This window comes from Salvelinus namaycush, chromosome 5 (assembly GCF_016432855.1).
Source record: "Salvelinus namaycush isolate Seneca chromosome 5, SaNama_1.0, whole genome shotgun sequence".
In the NCBI taxonomy this organism is placed as follows: Eukaryota; Metazoa; Chordata; class Actinopteri; order Salmoniformes; family Salmonidae; genus Salvelinus; species Salvelinus namaycush.
Genome location: NC_052311.1, coordinates 42261117 through 42279586, shown reverse-complemented (window position 1 = coordinate 42279586; position 18470 = coordinate 42261117). Strand labels below are relative to the sequence as shown.

At 42.7% G+C, this 18470-nt stretch overlaps 1 protein-coding gene across 1 annotated transcript in view; it reads left to right on the top strand.

The window, feature by feature from the left end:
- LOC120047119 (zinc finger protein 236-like) overlaps positions 1 to 18470 on the top strand; it is a 92241-nt gene that overhangs the window by 28892 nt on the left and 44879 nt on the right. Inside the window, exons 11-14 of the mRNA XM_038992657.1 lie at positions 8524 to 8727; positions 8809 to 8941; positions 14750 to 15010; positions 15322 to 15578. Of these exons, the coding sequence (XP_038848585.1) occupies positions 8524 to 8727; positions 8809 to 8941; positions 14750 to 15010; positions 15322 to 15578 (855 nt within the window). The remainder of the gene's footprint in view (positions 1 to 8523; positions 8728 to 8808; positions 8942 to 14749; positions 15011 to 15321; positions 15579 to 18470) is intronic.

The window sequence follows — 18470 nt, the reverse complement described above, 5'->3', positions numbered from 1 at the left end:
CTATCCCCTATAAGACAAGTTGACCTATTCTGTGCGAGAAGTATATATTCCATACATAGTCTGGGACAGTTGTGGGACACAATAGATCCCAAATTAATACAACCACTAGCATAAAAAAACTGTTTTACTCAATGAGGCTGACGCAACAGATCAGAACGTTTAGCTTAAAATGTTGATAAACTTTTGGCCATTTCTTCACATTATAAGCGCAGGAATACGCATGCAGTTGTAGGCTATATGCACAAATCTTCCATTAGTGGGGACAACACCATTATCAAATTGTGAAGCGTATTAATGGGCTTAATTTTAAGAAGTTATTTGGCCACTTTAGTTGTGATACAAAACTTATCAAAACATATAGGCCCATGGGCTAGGCTAGCAATAGCAAAAAAAGGCATTGTTTCTTGCCTTACGCTGGGGCATCATTCACAAGTGATAATATATAATTCACATATGGTATGCTAATATTGGCACACATCAGACTATTCTTGATTTAATCTTGTATTTACATATACTAAATAATGTGTGTGAAATTTGATTTAGAATGGACCATTATCATGCCCCTGTCTCTAAACAGGGGCATGGGTAAAAATATCTCTACACTTAAATAACGAATGGAGGATGATTTTCTTGTGGTTAATTTTCATGCCAGCCAGGTAGGCTATACTCCTGTTGTAAAGATAAGCAATGTGCTTAATATTTGCTTAATATTAGGAAAGTTTATAAATAAATAGTAGGCCTAGCCTATAGAAAGCTGATGGGATCCTCCTCTTTTAGTATAGGCCATCACTCTGTTTTCTCAAGCAATTGCATAGCCTACAGAACTGTTGCGCAACATGAGCTCGTGGGCTCTCATGAAGTGTTTGCTTAGATTGTCGATTACATTTGCATTGATGTCAGAGTGATTAGAGGGACAATAGAGTGCTGAGTACCAGTCAGTTAGCAAGTTTGGCAGGCTGCTAATGACCATCAGCAGCAGCAGAGCTTGCAGAAGCCTAATTACCGTGACTAAATGGTTATGTGGGATTTGACTGCCTTCATGACTCGTGACCACCGGTGTGGAGATAATACGGTCACCGCAACAGCCCTGCTCTTAGTCGAGCAGTGAATATCAAAAACAGATTCAGCCACAAAGACCAGGGAAGTTTTTCAATGCCTTGCAAGAAGGGCACGTATTGGTCGATGGGTAAAAACAAAAAACATTTGATTATATAACCCTTTGAGCATGTTGAAGTTATTAATTACATGTTGGATGGTGTGTCAATACACCCAGTCACTACAAAGATAAAGGGATCAAATCAAACTTTATTTGTCATATGCGCTGAATACAACAAGTGTAGACCTTACCGTGAAATGATTACTTACAAGCCCTTAACCAACAGTGCAGTTCAAGAAGAGTTAAGAAAATATTTACCAAATAAACTAAAGTAAAAAATAATAAAAAGTAACAGAATAAAATAACAATAGCAAGGTTATATACAGGGGGTACCGATACTGTGTCAGTGTGCGGGGGTACAGGTTAGTTGAGGTAATTTGTACATGTAGGGTGAAGTGACTATGCATAGATAATAAACAGTGAGTAGCAGCAGTGTACAAAACAAATGGAGGGGAAGGGGGGGTGTCAATGTAAATAGTCTGGTGGCCATTTGATGAATTGATTAGCAGTCTTATGGCTTGGGGGTAGAAGCTTTTAAGGAGCCTTTTGGTCCTAGACTTGACGCACTTGTACCGCTTGCCATGCGGTAGCAGAGAAAACAGTCTATGACTTGGGTGACTGGAGTCTCTGACAATTTCATGGGCTTTCCTCTGACACTGCCTATTACAGTTGAAGTGACACTGCCTATTACAGTTGAAGTCGGAAGTTTACATACACCTTAGCCAAATACATTTAAACTCAGTTTAATCCTAGTAAAAATTCCCTGTCTTAGGTCAGTTAGGATCACCACTTTATTTTAAGAATGTGAAATGTCAGAATAATAGTAGAGAGAATGATTTATTTCAGCTTTTATTTATTTCATCACATTCCCAGTGGGTCAGAAGTTTACATAGACTCAATTAGTATTTGGTAGCATTGCCTTTAAATAGTTTTACTTGGGTTAAATGTTTCGGGTAGCCTTCCACAAGCTTTCCACAATAAGTTGGGTGAATTTTGGCCCCTTACTTCTGACAGAGCTGGTGTAACTGAGTTAGGTTTGTAGGCCTCCTTGCTCGCACACTTTTTCAGTAGTGCCCACAAATGTTCTATAGGATTGAGGTCAGGGTTTTGTGATGGCCACTCCAATACCTTGACTTTGTTGTCCTTAAGCCATTTTGCCACAAATTTGGAAGTATGCTTGGGGTCATTGTCCATTTGGACGACCCATTTGCGACCAAGCTTTAACTTCCTGATTGATGTCTTGAGATGTTGCTTTAATATATCCACATAATTTTCCCTCATGATGCCATCTATTTTGTGAAGTGCACCAGTCCCTCCTGCAGCAAAGCACCCCCACAACATGATGCTGCCACTCCCGTGCTTCACGGTTGGGATGGCGTTCTTCGGCTTGCAAGCCTCCCCCCTTTTCCTCCAAACTTAACAATGGTCATTATAGCCAAACAGTTCTATTTTTGTTTCATCAGCCCAGAGGACATTTATTCAAAATGTCTTTGTCCCCATGTGCAGTTGCAAACCGTAGTCTGGCTTTTTTATGGCGGTTTTGGGGCAGTGGCTACTTCCTTGCTGAGTAGCCTTTCAGGTTATGTCGATATAGGACTCGTTTTACTGTGGATATAGATACTTTTGTACCTGTTTCCTCCAGCATCTTCACAAGGTCCTTTCCTGCTGTTCTGGGATTGATTTGCACTTTTCGCACCAAATTACTTTCATCTCTAGGAGACAGAACGTGTCTCCTTCCTGAGCGGTATGACGGCTGCGTGGTCCCATGGTGTTTATACTTGCGTACTATTGTTTGTACAGATGAACGTGGTACCTTCAGGCATTTGGAAATTGCTGTGGAGGTCTCCAATTGTGGAGGTCTCCAATTTTTTTTGTGGAGGTCAGCCAGTCTTGGCTGATTTCTTTTGATTTTCCCATGATGTCAAGCAAAGAGACACTGAGTTTGAAGGTAGGCCTTGAAATACATCCACAGGTACACCTCCGATTGACTCAAATGACGTCAATTCGCCTATCAGAAGCTTCTAAAGCCATGACATCATTTTCTGGAATTTTCCAAGCTGTTTAAAGGCACAGTCAACTTAGTGTATGTGAACTTCTGACACACTGGAATTGTGATACAGTGAATTATAAGTGAAATAATCTGTCTGTAAACAATTGTTGGAAAAAAGGACTTGTGTCATGCACAAAGTAGATGTCCTAACCGACTTGCCAAAACTATAGTTTGTTAACAAGACATTTGTGGAGTGGTTGAAAACGAGTTTTAATGACTCCAACCTAAGTGTATGTAAACTTCCGACATCAACTGTATGTAGGTCCTGGATGGCAGGAAGCTTGGCCACAGTGATGTACTGGTCCGTACACATTACCCTCTGTAGCTCCTTAAGGTCAGATGCCGAGCAGTTGCCATACCAGACAGTGATGCAACTTTTCTGGACGCTCTCGATGGTGCAGCTGTAGAACTTTTTGAGGATCTGGGGACCCATGCCAGATCTTTTCACTCCTAAGGGGGAATAGGTTTTGTCGTGCCCTCTTCACGACTGTCTTGCTGTGTTTGGACCATTATAGTTCGTTGGTGATGTGGACACCAAGGGACTTGAAACTCTTGACACGCTTCTCTACAGCCCCATCGATGTTAATGGGGGCCTGTTCGGCCAGCCTATAGTACACAATCAGCTACTTTGTCTTGCTCAAGTTGAGGGAGAGGTTGTTGTCCTGGCACCACCATGCCAGTTCTCTGACCTCCTCCCTATAGGATGTCTCATCGTTGTCAGTGATCAGGCATACCACTGTTGTCGTCAGCAAACTTAATGACGGTGTTGGAGTCGTGTTTGGCCACGCAGTCGTGGTTGAACAGGGAGTACAGGAGGGGACTGAGTACATACCCCTGAGGGGCACCATTTTTGAGGATTAGCGTGGCAGACGTGTTGTTGCCTACCCTTACCACCTGGAGGTGGCCCGGCAGGAAGTGAGGATCCAGTTGCAGAGGGAGGTGTTTAGTCCCAGGGTCCTTAGCTTAGTGATGAGCTTCATGGGCACTATGGTGTTGAACTCTGAGCTCTAGTCAATGAACAGTATTCTCACATAGTTGTTCCTTTTATCCAGGTGGGAAAGGGCAGTGTGGAGTGCGATTTAGATTGCGACATCTGTGGATCTGTTGGGGCATTATGGGAATTGGCGTGGGTCTAGGGTTTCCGGGATAATGCTGTTGATGTGAGCCATGACCAGCCTTTCAAAGCACTTCATGGCTACCGACGTGAGTGCTACGGGGCGGTAATCATTTACCTTTGCTTCTTTGGACACAGGGACTTTGGTGGTCCTCTTGAAACAAATAGGTTTTACAGACTCGGTCTGGGAGAGGTTGAAAATGTCAATCAAGACACTTGCCAGTTGGTCCGCTCATGTTTTGAGAACACGTCCTGGTAATCCGTCTGGCCCCGCAGCTTTGTGAATGTTGACCTGTTTAAAGGTCTTGCTCACATCGGCTACCGAGAGCGTTATCACACAGTCATCCAGGATCCTTCCTAACTCAGATGCAGGAGGGGAAGGATACTGCTCAGGGTTTTCACCATAAGGCCAATAGTTGACTAAAACAGTTACAGAGTTTAATGGCTGTGATAGGAGAAAACTGAGGATGGATCAACATTGTAGTTACTCCACAATATTAACCTAAATTACAGAGTGAAAAGAAGGAAGCCTGTACAGAATACACAAATCCTGTATAAGGCACTAAAGTAAAACTGCAAGAAATGTGGCAAAGAAATTAACTTTATGTCCTGAATACAAAGCTTTATGTTTGGGAAAATCCAACACAACACATCACTTAGTACCACTCTTCAAATTTTCAAGCATGGTGGTGGCTGCATCATGTTATGGGTATGCTTGTCATCGGACTAGGGAGTTTGTTTTTTTTAGGATAAAAAGAAACGGAATAGATTGTCATCGGACTAGGGAGTTTGTTTTTTTAGGATAAAAAGAAACGGAATAGATCTAAGCACGGGCAAAATTTCCTTGAGGAAAGCCTGGTTTAGTCAGCTTTCCAACAGTCACCGAAAACACAATGTCATATCTACACTGGAGTTGCTTACCAAGACGACATTGAATGTTCCTGAGTGGCCTAGTTACAGTTTTGACTTAAATGGGCTTGAAAATCTATGGCAAGATTTGAAAATGTCTAGCAATGATCAACAACCAACTTGACAGCGCTTGAAGAATTTTAAAAGAATACATATAGAATACAAATATTGTACAATTCAGGTGTGCAAAACTTAGAGACTCACCCAGAAAGACTCACAGCTGTAAACGCTGCCTAAGGTGACTAACGTGTAGTGACTCAGGTGTGTGAATACTTATGTTAATTAGATATGTTTGTATTTCATTTTTAATAAATGTGCAAAAAGTATGGGATATCGTGTGTAGATGGTGAGGGGAAGAAAAAAATATATTTAATACATTTTGAATTCAGCCTGTAACACAACAAAATGTGGAATAAGTCAAGGGAATACAGTGAAAGCACTGTATAACCTGTCAGAAATATCCAGTTGATCAACTACTAGCCCATGTTAGCTAGCTAGATAGGTCAGTTAGGCTAACCAGTTATCAAAGTCCTGTAGTTATCATGGCCAGATTACGTTCCTAGAGGCCTCGATCTCCTGGGGGGCCCAATTTTTCTTTTTTTCTTTTGTTGAGTCACTCCTATGAACACACAAGACATGGCAAAAGGTGTAGAATTACTTTTAAATTAGCTTTGAAACTGAAACATTTCTCCCCGCCCCATGGAAAAAAGGTGTAAAATTGCAGCAAATAAGATTTCAAATTGAAATATTTTCTCTATGCAAACGAAGTGTGTGAACAGTTTGAACAGTTTCGGTGTCGTATGGGTTGCGAGGTGGGGGTTTATTACTACGCTGATAAATATCCATCCGGACCTTTGCCACCTAGGAAGCCCAGACCTTTTCAAATAGTAGTTGAATACCCCTGTTTTAGATTGAATGCACAGTGGTGCACCAAAGCTATGATTAGCTTTAATTAGCCTCGTGTTGCCGGTGAACAGATAGTGTGGCGTAAAGCTTTTGATACGCGGTTGTTTACAGAGGTGACGTTCGTGGTGTCCTTTCACTGATTGCAGTAGTTGGGATTTCGTTTCACAGCCAAGATTAAGATCTCTGGGTGAATTATGTGGTGCTATGTAATGCTTGGCCTTCCATAATTATTGAATTAACACACACACACGCACACAATTAACGCAGATGCCTCTAAACCCATGGCCTCATCTCTCATTTGCATGACGATTTGATTACTGGTATTGCTTCGTCTTTTAGAGTGTTGCCCTTAACGTATCCGCGTATCCGTCTGTTGCTGTTAGAGTTGATTGATGCAAAGTAGAGATCTTCACAGATCCACCTGTACCCAAATACCCAAGACCCGATCCGGGACCAGAGCGGGTCTGGATCCAGAATTCTAAATAATGACACGGGTCTGGGTCGGATCTGATATGATTGTCACAAGTCTCGGGTATGTGTCATTTTAACTGACGTGTCCGAAAGGGCCCGTACCGATCCGAGCGCAACTGCTGCAGTCGAGAGAGACATTGTATAATTTATGCTGCTGCTCTTGCTTTTCACGAGAGAGGATTGTGGCGCGTGTAGCTTGTTGTTGTAGGCAATCATAAGTCATTAAAGCCGCAATAGGCTACAGTCTATAGAACCTCCGTGAGTGGCAAAAGTTAGGCGATATCTAATCAAAGGAAGATGGAATGAAAATGACGGAATTAAAAGTTAAAGGAGAAGGATATGCTACAACGACCAAGAGCCAACCGGTAGGGTGCTGCTTAATATTCCTCATGTAGTTGTTGTTATTTAGAAGTCTATACATGGGAGGAATATGTCTTCTGAAATAGGATACTTGTTATTTGGCCATTGGTTAGTTTTATTGCAAGGAATTCTAGTTGGTCAACCATAGGCTAGGGCTGGGTTATCAAACTACATGCTGTCCCTTTTTTCTGGGGAGAGAACCACTGGAGAGAACCACTGGAGAGAACCACTGGAGAGAACCACTGGAGAGAGCATCACTGAGGACAGGGGAGAATGACCATCTACCGCCCAGTATGATTTGTCCTCTTCGAATAAACCTATTTTCCTCCCCCTGATTTGCTTTGGAGTCTGTGTTATTAAAGAATAACAAATTGCTAACACTAGCTAACGTCAAGACAGGTACTACGTAATCATATTTGATGATAAATAACCTAGCTATGGCAGCTATTAGTCTACTAATAGTGCGAGTCGGCTTGTTGGTTGGTTGCTGTCTCTTGTCTCTCCCTCCCTGCTCCCCGTGTCACTCACTCACAGTATGGCCCTTCCCCGCCTGCTAGAGCTGCACTTCTCTTGCGCTTTATCAGCTCCGGTTAATCAAGTAGCTTAAAAATGACTTTTCTGCTGCTTCCATCACTCGGATCAGACCGTGTCTGGATCCGACCAGGTCTATACGGAACGGGTCATGAAAACACACTTGTTTTCATGTGTAGCTGAGCTGTTATGGGTGTTTGTGATTTAGTTCAAATTCAAGTTGATTTAATTTCTTCACATGTCATACGATTCGATTCTGAATTACGTAATGCATGATTTAAAAAAGGATATTAATTTAAGAAAAATCAACAACAATGCAACATTTAGGTTACTGTGGTTTAGTCTGTTAAGGCGTCCGCATGCTTCCGAGTTTGTGCATATATTATGACAACATTTTGTTAGTTTTGGCAGTCAAGCCGAGTCTACGCCCCTTCGTCTGTGATTGGTCAACAGTAGGGATTCTTCAATAAAGTCTTTGTCATTCAAAGAGAGACGACTTGTTTTCATGCAAAATTTAATTATTGGAAAATACTGCACCAAACATCTTAGTTTGATGTAAATTGCGCGACTAAGATCTTTTCGGCAAAAACATAAAATGGATGACCGATTTCTTGAGTCATATTAGATTAATTCTGACCTTTTTGAGGAATCGTATACTAGCTATGGCGTCTCAAAATGGACAAACAGTACTATTTATGTATTTTTTTTCAAAAGAAGGTCTTTGAAGGGAGAATGCAAATACGCTAGTTTGGATCGGCTAGCCGAACTGAAGCATGCTGACAACTTTAGGGGTTGGCGTTCCACAGGTTTCTTTTGATTTTATCTAATCTCTCAGGAGACATTGGTACGTTAAATCGATTTCGGCCTACTCAATACGACACTGTTTATAAGTTTGTATTTTCTCTAGCTTGTCTCTTGATTTAACTGACATGAATACATTTCCATTTCAAAACTGATGCAGTTGGTTCTCGTTATTGTCTGAATTTAATTCTACATGCTAATTGAGGTTTATGTTCTTGTTATCAGGTGTGCGTCCGTTCCCGTGCCCTCACTGTGACAAGATCTTCCGTACATCGGGCCACAGAAAAACACACATTGCCTCCCACTTCAAGAGCCTGCAGCAGAAGAAGCACAAGTTCCCACGCAAAGCCCATAAAACCAAGGTGTCCAAGAGCAACATACCTCTGCCTGATATCCCCCTGCAAGAGCCCATACTTATCACGGACCTCGGTAACACATGCATGCTCACTCGCTCCCTCACAAGCACGCATACACACACGCACTTTGTTCATATTTTTCCCTCCTCCCCAGGTCTCATCCAATCCCAGAACCCTCGCCTGGCCTTTCAGACGTACCTGGAGATGGTGGACAATGATCGGCCATACAAGTGTCCCTGCTGTAACAAGGCCTATAAGAAATCCAGCCACCTCAAGCAGCACGTTAGGTACAGCTATCCGCTACACGTGTCACACACACCCACAAGCATTTCGCTACACTTGCAATAACATCTGCTAACCATGTGTATGTGACCAATAAAATTCAATTTGACGCACACAGCATATGTTGTACTGTCCTTGTGGGGGCCTAAAATTGATTTCCATTGAAAATCCTGGTCTAACCATAACCCTAAATCTAACCCCTAAGCCTAAAATAGCCTTTGTCTTCGACGGAAATGTCCCCACAAGAGAGAATTTTACTTGTTTTACTATCCTAGTGGGGACTTTTGGGGATCTCCGGTACCCACAAGGATAGTAATACAAGCCCACACACACACACACATTTAGTTTGTATTCACATGTATTCCTTTCGAAATATCATCCTCTCTGAAGCAGCTGGCATTGCCGACATATACCAATGAATGTATTTCTGATTTGAGTGCATGGATATATAGTTGGGAGAGGAAGTTATATATTTAGCCTCAGTTTAGATCCTCTTGTACTTTGTCATTGGGGCGGCAGGTAGCTTAGTGGTTAAAGCGTTGGCCCAGTAACCGAAAGGTTGCTAGATCGACTCCCCGAGCTGACAAGGTAAAAATATGTTGTTCTGCACCAGAACAAGGTAGTGTTCCTAGGCCGTCATTGTAACTAAGAATTTGTTCTTAACTGACTTGCCTAGTTAAATAAAATAGAAATTTAAAAAGAAAAGTGGGATAAGCCTGCTATAGCATGTCAGACAGCTGCTGAGCTGCTGTTATCAGTGGAGTTAGAGTCCACCCCTGTGGCTTAGTGGCATTACCTCCTCATTTGATGCTAGAGGGATGAGCTGGGCTGAGCAGAGCATGGGGATGGACAAAGAGGCAGGGGGAGGGAAGGCTCAGCACATGGCAGAGGGTTTGAGCCACTGGCAGACGGCTGGGTTCAAGTAGTATTTGTTTTCTTTCAAATACTTTGAGGGTTTTATTGAGCCTGCCTAGAGTGCCAGGCAAACTCGACCAAGCACAGCTAAAGTAAACTAGATATACAGTTGAAGTCGGAAGTTTACATACTCTCGTTTTTCAACCACTCCACAAATTTCTTGTTAACAAACTATAGTTTGGCAAGTCAGTTAGGACATCTACTTTGTGCATGACACAAGTAATTTTCCAACAATTGTTTACAGACAGATTATTTCACTTATAATTCACTGTATCACAATTCCAGTGGGTCAGAAGTTTACATACACTAAGTTGACTGTGCCTTTAAACAGCTTGAAAAATTCCAGAAATTGATGTCATGGCTTTAGAAGCTTCTGATAGGCTAATTGACATAATTTGAGTCAATTGGAGGTGTATCTGTGGATGTATTTCTAGGCCTACCTTCAAACTCAGTGTCTCTTTGCTTGACATCATGGGAAAATCAAAAGAAATCAGCCAAGACCTCAGAAAACAAATTGGAGATCTCCACAAGTCTGGTTCATCCTTGGGAGCAATTTCCAAACGTTTGAAGATACCACGTTCATCTGTACAAACAATAGTATGCAAGTATAAACACCATGGGACCACGCAGCCGTCATACCACTCACGAAGGAGACACGTTCTGTCTCCTAGAGATGAACGTACCTTGGTGCAAAAAGTGCAAATCAATCCCAGAACAACAGCAAAGGACCTTGTGAAGATGCTGAAGGAAACGGGTACAAATGTACCCATATCAACCGTAAAACGAGTCCTATATCGACATAACCTGAAAGGCCGCTCAGCAAGGAAGAAGCCACTGCTCCAAAATCGCCATAGAAAAGCCAGACTACGGTTTGCAACTGCACATGGGGACAAAGATTGTACTTTTTGGAGAAATGTCCTCTGGTCTGATGAAACAAAAATATAACCGTTTGGCCATAATGACCATTGTTATGTTTGGAGGGAAAAGGGGGAGGCTTGCAAGCCGCAGAACGCCATCCCAACCGTGAAGCACTGGGGTGGCAGCATCATGGTGTGGGGGTGCTTTGCTGCAGGAGGGACTGGTGCAAAATAGATGGCATCATGAGGGAAAATTATGTGTATATATTGAAGCAACATCTCAAGACATCAGTCAGGAAGTTAAAGCTTGGTCGCAAATGGGTCTTCCAAATGGACAATGACCCCAAGTACACTTCCAAAGTTGTGGCAAAACGGCTTAAGGACAACAAAGTCAAGGTATTGGAGTGGCCATCACAAAACCCTGACCTCAATCCTATAGAAGAAACTGAGTTTAAATGTATTTGGCTAAGGTGTATGTAAACTTCAGACTTCAATTGTACAAAAGTACTTGGACACCCCTTCAAATCTGTGGATTCTGCGATTTCAGCCACGCCCATTGCCCACGACTTTCAACGTGGCACCGTCATAGGATGCCACCTTTACAACAAGTCAGTTTGTCAAATTTCTACCCTTCTAGAGCTGCCCCGGTCAACTGTGAGTGCGGTTATTGTGAAGTGGAAACGTCTAGGAGCTGCGAAGTGGTAGGCCACACAAGCTTACGGAACGAGAGTGCGGAGTGCTGAAGCATGTAGCGCATAGAAATCGTTTGTCCTTGGTTGCAACACTCACAACATAGTTCCAAACTGCCTCTTGAAGCAACGTCAGCACAATAATTGCTAGTCGGGAGCTTCATGAAATGGTTTTCCATGGCCGAGTAGCCTAAGATTACCTTGCGCAAAAACCAGAGCATCGGCTGGTGTGGTGTAAAGCTCTCCGCCACTGGATTCTAGAGCAGTGGAAACGCGTTCTCTGGAGTGACGAATCACGATTCGCAATCTTGAAGTCCAACGGACGAATCTGGGTTTGGCAGATGCCAGGAGAACACTACCTGCCCCAATGCATTGTGCCAACTGTAAAGTTTGGTGGATGAGGAATAATGGTCTGGGCTAGGCCCCTTAGTTCCAGTAAAGGGAAATCTTAACGCAACAGCATACAATGACATTCTAGACGATTCTGTGCTTCCAACTGTGTCAACAGTTTGGGGAAGGCCCTTTCCTGTTTTTGTATGACAATTCCCTCGTGCACAAAGCGAGGTCCGTACAGAAATGGTTTGTCGAGATCGGTGTGGAAGAACTTGACTGGCTTGCACAGAGCCCTAACCTCAACCCCATCGAACACCTTTGGGATGAATTGGAAAGCCGACTGAGAGCCAGGCCTAATCGCCAACATCAGTGTCCGACCTCACTTATGCTCCTGTGGCTGAATGGAAGCAAGTCCCCCGCAGCAATGTTCCAACATCTAGTGTAAAGCCTTCCCAGAAGAGTGGAGTCTGTTATAGCAGCAAAGGGGGGACCAACTCCATATGAATGCCTATTATTTTGCAATTCGATGTTAAATTTGCATCCACATACTTTTGGTCATGTAGTGTATTTCAAGTATAGAAAACAAATACTATTTGAGCCCAGGTCTGGCTAACGTCTGTGCTGTCTATGCTCTGCGGGCCTGGTTTATGATAAGACAGGCCAGGTAGAGAGGAAAACATGTACAGAGGGAAGAGATCTGAGGGGATTTAGGTACAGAGAGGGGGAGAGAAAATATTCAGATATAGTGTGGGGCGGCAGGTAGCCTAGTGGATAAAAGCCAGTAACCATAACAGTAATTGCTCCTGTAAGTCACTCTGGATAAGAGCTTCTGCTAAATGACTAAAATGTGTACTGGGCCATTTTATTTTTGTCTGGTTTAATCTCCAGGTTGTTGTCAGGAATAATGTGTAATGTCACAGTGGTGGATAAGTCTTATTTTTGTTTTCAGTAGCCTAAGTCATTATAGGTCCATTAACTAGCAAATGTATCTGGAAAATGTCACCCTGCCATTTACCACAGGAAGAAAATCCCTCTAAAATGAGTATTGTATTCAGTTTCTGTCTTTTTTCTTAGTTTGAGAAAAATGGGAGATTGAAGTTTAGGGCTTCATGGAGTAATTTCCCGAGCGATATTCATTGATTCTCTCAAGCTGTCTTTTTGCCCTTTGGGCTGACACATCGAATCTTCCCCTTTACTAAAATGTTTCTTCATTTTACTACTGTGAGGAAAAGAAAAGTAACGGCCTATATAATAAAGGTCACAGTCTCGATAAACTAGGAAACAAATGTTAACCTTAATAACAATGTTGCCTTCGCTGCTCCACTCAGCATATCTGAGATTCCCTAGTGTCTGTTTACCTCACACTATGACAGAGCCCAAGTCAAAACTCTGTCACATTATACTAATAAACGTGTTCCTCAGTCAGAGGGAATTTACTGCATACACCATGCACAACGTATAATGCTTACTGTTTTTTTAGGATTTGCAAATTCGAGACCCTTGACATTTTATAGAACCATTTATTCTTCCTAATTTTAGCCATTTGACTCAGACCATAACACACCCAGTCATAACATCACCTCTCATAACATTACATTACATTCATAACATTCTACTACACCCAGGGTTGATATGCAAAGTGTTTGTGACATGACCTGGGGAAGATCCTTGTGGATTAAAACGTTGTCAGTAAAGGTGGTAATTGGGAGCATATTTAGTGTGCGGGCCTTTCTGTTCTTGTGTTGATACAGTACAAGCTCTGTCAGGTTGGATGGAGAGCGTCACTGCACAGCTATTTTCAGGTGTCTCCAGAGATGTTAGATTGGGTTTAAGCCCGGGCTCTGGCTGGGCCACTCAAGTACATTCAGAGACTTGTCCTGAAGCCACTCCTGCGTTGTCTTGGCTGTGTGCCTGTTGGAAGGCGAATCTACGCACTAGTCTGAGGTCCTGAGCGCTCTGGAGCAGTTTTTTGCCAAGGATCTCTGTACTTTGCTGTGTTCATCTTTCCCTCGATCCTGACTAGTCTCCCAGTCCCTGCCGTTGAAAAACATCCCCACAGCTTGATGCTGCCGCCACCATGCTTCACTGTAGGTATGGTGCCAGGTTTCCTCCAGACGTGACGCTTGGCATTCAGGCCAAAGACTACAATCTTGGTTTCATCAGACCAGAGAATCTTGTTTCTCGAGACCTTTAGGTGCCTTTTGGCAAACTCCAAGTGGGCTGTCATGTGCCTTTTACTGAGGAGTGGCTTCCGTTTGGCCACTCTACCATAAAGCCTGATTGGTGGAGTGCTGCAGAGATGGTTGTCCTGGAATGTTCTCCCATCTCCACAGAGGAACTCTAGAGTTCTGTCAGAGTGACCATCAAGTTCTTGGTCACCTTGCTGACCAAGGCCCTTCTCATTTTGGCCGGGCGGCCAGCTCTAGGAAGATCTTGGTGGTTCCAAACTTCTTCCATTTAAGAATGATGGAGGCCACTGTGTTCTTGGGGACCTTCAATGCTGCAGAAATGTTTTGGTACCCTTCCCCAGATCTGTGTCTCGACGCAATCCTGTCTCGGGGGCTCTACTGACAATTCATTCAACCTTATGGCTTGGTATTTGCTCTGACATGCACTGTCAACTGTGGGACCTTATATAGACAGGTGTGTGCCTTTCCAAATCATGTCCAATCAATTTCATTTACCGCAGGTGATCTCCAATAAAGTTGTAGAAACTTCTCAAGGATGATCAATGGAAACAGGATGCACCTGAGCTCAATTTCAAGTCGCATAACAAAGGGTCTGAGTACTTGTGTAAATAAGGTTTTACTGATTTTTATTTGTAATAACTTTGCAAAAATATCTGTAACCTGTTTTCGCTTTGTCATTATGGGGTAATGTGTGTAGATTGAGGATATATATATATTTTTAATCCGTTTTAGAATAAGGCTGTAACGTAATAAAATGTGGAAAAGTCAAGGGGTCTGAATACTTTCTTAATTTCTCATGATATTAACATTGTTAGGTCATCTTCCATCAGGTCTCACACGGGAGAGAGGCCGTACAAGTGTGTCCAGTGCGGTAAGGGATTTGCCTCCTCGGGGGTGCTGAAGGCCCACATCCGGACCCACTCGGGCCTCAAGGCCTACAAGTGCCTGATTTGTGACACCACATTCACCACCAGCGGCAGCCTCCGCCGCCATATGACCACCCACAGCGACATGCGGCCCTACATGTGCCCTTACTGCCAGAAGACCTTCAAGTCCTCACCCAACTGCAGGAAGCACATGAAGACCCACAGGTTAGTAATGCTCATGTGTTGTCAGGCACAGAGTTGTTTCGGGTCATGTGATCTGACCAGGTGGAAAAAGTGAAAGACTACAGGCCCTAATTCAGGTCGTTTCATCAGGAATACTGGCTAGCTAAGTGGCTAGCGAGAGCGTCGCTCTCCCAATTTGGTTATTGTCATGTTGCTGAAATTTGTGTGAAATTGAAACTTTCAACTCTAAATCTCTAGATGTCAAATCTTTCCATAAAAAATGGCTGATTTCTGTTTGTTTGTAGATCAAAGTAGTAAACAACCTGAATCCACCTCCCCATTCCCCCTCCCAGGTATGAGTTGGCCCAGCAGCTCCACCAACAGCTGAACCCGGAGCCCTCGACGCTGGACGACCCCATGGACGGCACCACCGTGACCCACAACCTGCAGGTGGAGCTGGAGGACGGCACCCTACAGCAGGAGGCTCCTCCCATGGTGGGCTCAGAGCAGCAGGGCATGCTGGGACTGGGCCAGGCACAGGTGGTGGACGGCGGCCAACAGGTGTCGCTGGAGACCCAGCTAAGTGACCAGCCCCTGGGACAGGAAGAGGGTAAGAGTGTCAGCGTGTTAGAGGGCATCAGTTTGGACAAGGCACAGACTCACTGGTCTTGGACACGTAATACGTAGTTATTAGGGACGCATGGGGATTTGAGGATCAGTGATTCTGTGCAGTCTGTCGGCAATATACTTTGTAGTTGATCTCAAACATAGTCTTTTAATGTCGATGCCAATCATGCCATAACGTTATAGGCCTGCTGCCACAGCCCTCTAACTTTCAATGGGGGATCCACATAGTTCTATGTTGGATGTACAAAGGATGATGTGAATAAAGTGATCCACCCCTAGAAGGTGCCTGAACCCTTCCCAACATCAAGAGACATTTCTACAGAGATACAGTCTTGCTCACCACCCATCTCTCTTGATCTTAGATTGTATTTTTCATTTGGCCAGTCTACGCTGCAAGGTGTTTCATTTTCAGGGACAATGGTTGGCTACAACTGTGTTAGCAAATAAAGCAAGGAACTGTTGAATATGGAATCTTTCTAAACGGCACTCCTTTTAAGATAGCAAAGGGCACAAATCTGGGTTTCTCATCTCGTCCGTCTGTATAACTCCTCCATCTCTATTCCTTCCTTCACTCCAAATAGTGTGTCCATTTATTTCACTCTTTCAAGACTTTATCTGTCCATTACTCAAACGCTATTTCCATCCCAATGCTGGATCTTCAAAAACCTTCTATTTTCTTATTGATGGCTTTCTTGGAATTGTTATTTCAATGGGTTTTTCTATACAATGGGTTTTTGGATACATCTCATTAGGATTCATGGTGTGTGACTGACAGAACCGCCTCCTTGACCTTGTAGCTTTAATATTTAAAACCATTACAACGTATACCATATTTAACCTCAGAACAAAAAGAGAAGAGCACAACAAATGAAACCGGGCCAGAAGTCAAGCTTCAATCGCCATTAAAATTGCTACACTACCCTTTCAACCTCAAGAGTTCACGGTGAGTAAAAGAAAAGAGAACTGAAAGAGGGAAAAAATAAAATAAACTTACCCTAGCTTTACGATTGTATGTGATTTAGATTAGTATTCGTCCTCTCAGCCTTCGGTAAAGTCCTTTAACCGTTTTTAAAAAGGCTTAAATGCATGAGGTAACCCCGGACACATTCACAGAGAGAACAGATAACCTCTTGATTTGATTCACTGATGCCTGTGGAGTGAATACATATATATATATACACTACTGTTCAAAAGTTTGGGGTCACTTAGAAATGTCCTTGTTTTTTAAAGAAAAGCAAAAAAATAAAAAAATAAATGACTATTGTAGCTGGAAACGGCAGTTAAAAAAGCATAGGTGTACAGGTGTACAGAGGCCCATTATCAGCAACCATCACTCCTGTGTTCCAATGGCACGTTGTGTTAGCTAATCCAAGTTTATCAATTTAAAAGGCTAATTGATCATTAGAAAACCTTTTTTCAATTAGGTTAGCACAGCTGAAAACTGTTGTCCTGATTTAAAGAAGCAGTAAAACTGGCCTTCTTTAGACTAGATGAGTATCTGGAGCATCAGCATTTGTGGGTTCAATTACAGGCTCAAAATGGCCAGAAACAAAGAACTTTCTTCTGAAACTCGTCAGTCTATTCTTGTTCTGAGAAATGAAGGCTATTCCATGCGAGAAATTGCCAAGAAACTGAAGATCTCGTGCAACACTGTGTACTACTCCCTTCACAGAACAGCGCAAACTGGCTCTAACCAGAATAGAAAAAGGAGTGGGAGGCCCCGGAGCACAACTGAGCAAGAGGACAAGTACATTAGTGTCTAGTTTGAGAAACAGACGCCTCACAAGTCCTCAACTGGCAGCTTCATTAAATAGTACCCACAGAACACCAGTCTCAACGTCAACAGTGAAGAGGCGACTCCGGGATGCTGGCCTTCTAGGCAGAGTTCCTCTGTCCAGTGTCTGTGTTATTTTGCCCATCTTAATCTTTTATTTTTATTGCCTAGTTTGAGAGATGGCTTTTTCTTTGCAACTCTGCCTAGAAGGCCAGCATCCTGGAGTCGCCTCTTCACTGTTGACGTTGAGACTGGTGTTTTGCTGGTACTATTTATAGAAGCTGCCAGTTTTTAGCTGTGCTAACATAATTGCAAAATGGTTTTCTAATGATCAATTAGCCTTTTAAAATAATACATTTGGATTAGCCAACACAACGTGCCATTGGAACACAGGAGTGATGGTTGCTGATAATGGGCCTCTGTACGCCTATGTAGATATTCCATAAAAAATCAGCCGTTTCCAGCTACAATAGTCATTAGGGCGGCAGGTAGCCTAGTGGTTAGAGCGTTGGACTAGTAACCGAAAGGTTGCAAGATCAAATCCCCGAGCTGACAAGGTAAAAATCTGTTGTTCTGCCCCTGAACAAGGCAGTTAATCCACTGTTCCTAGGCCGTCATTGAAAATAAGTATTTGTTTTTAACTGACTTGTCTAGTTATTAAATAAAGGTAAAATATATATATATATATATATATATATATATATATATATATATATATATATATAAAATAAAAAACAATTACGACGTTAACAATGTCTACACTGTATTTCTGATCAAGTTGATGTTATTTTAATAGACCAACAATGTGCTGTTCGTTCAAAAACAAGGAAAAGTCTAAGTGACCCCAAACTTTTGAACGGTAGTGTATATTTCCACTCTTGGAATAATAGGTTGGAGGTTGGAATAATAGTGTGAAAATGAAGATAATTCCCTTTTAGTGTAAGAGCTGTTTGAAAAGAACATCATCATCCATCATGACATCACCATACAGTAAATTAGTTAGTAGACCAATAAGAAAGAGTTCCAAACCTCTAGGCCTATAACTGCACATTTGTTTGTTTTCCCCTCCCCACTCAAATCACTCCCATACAAGTCCTAACA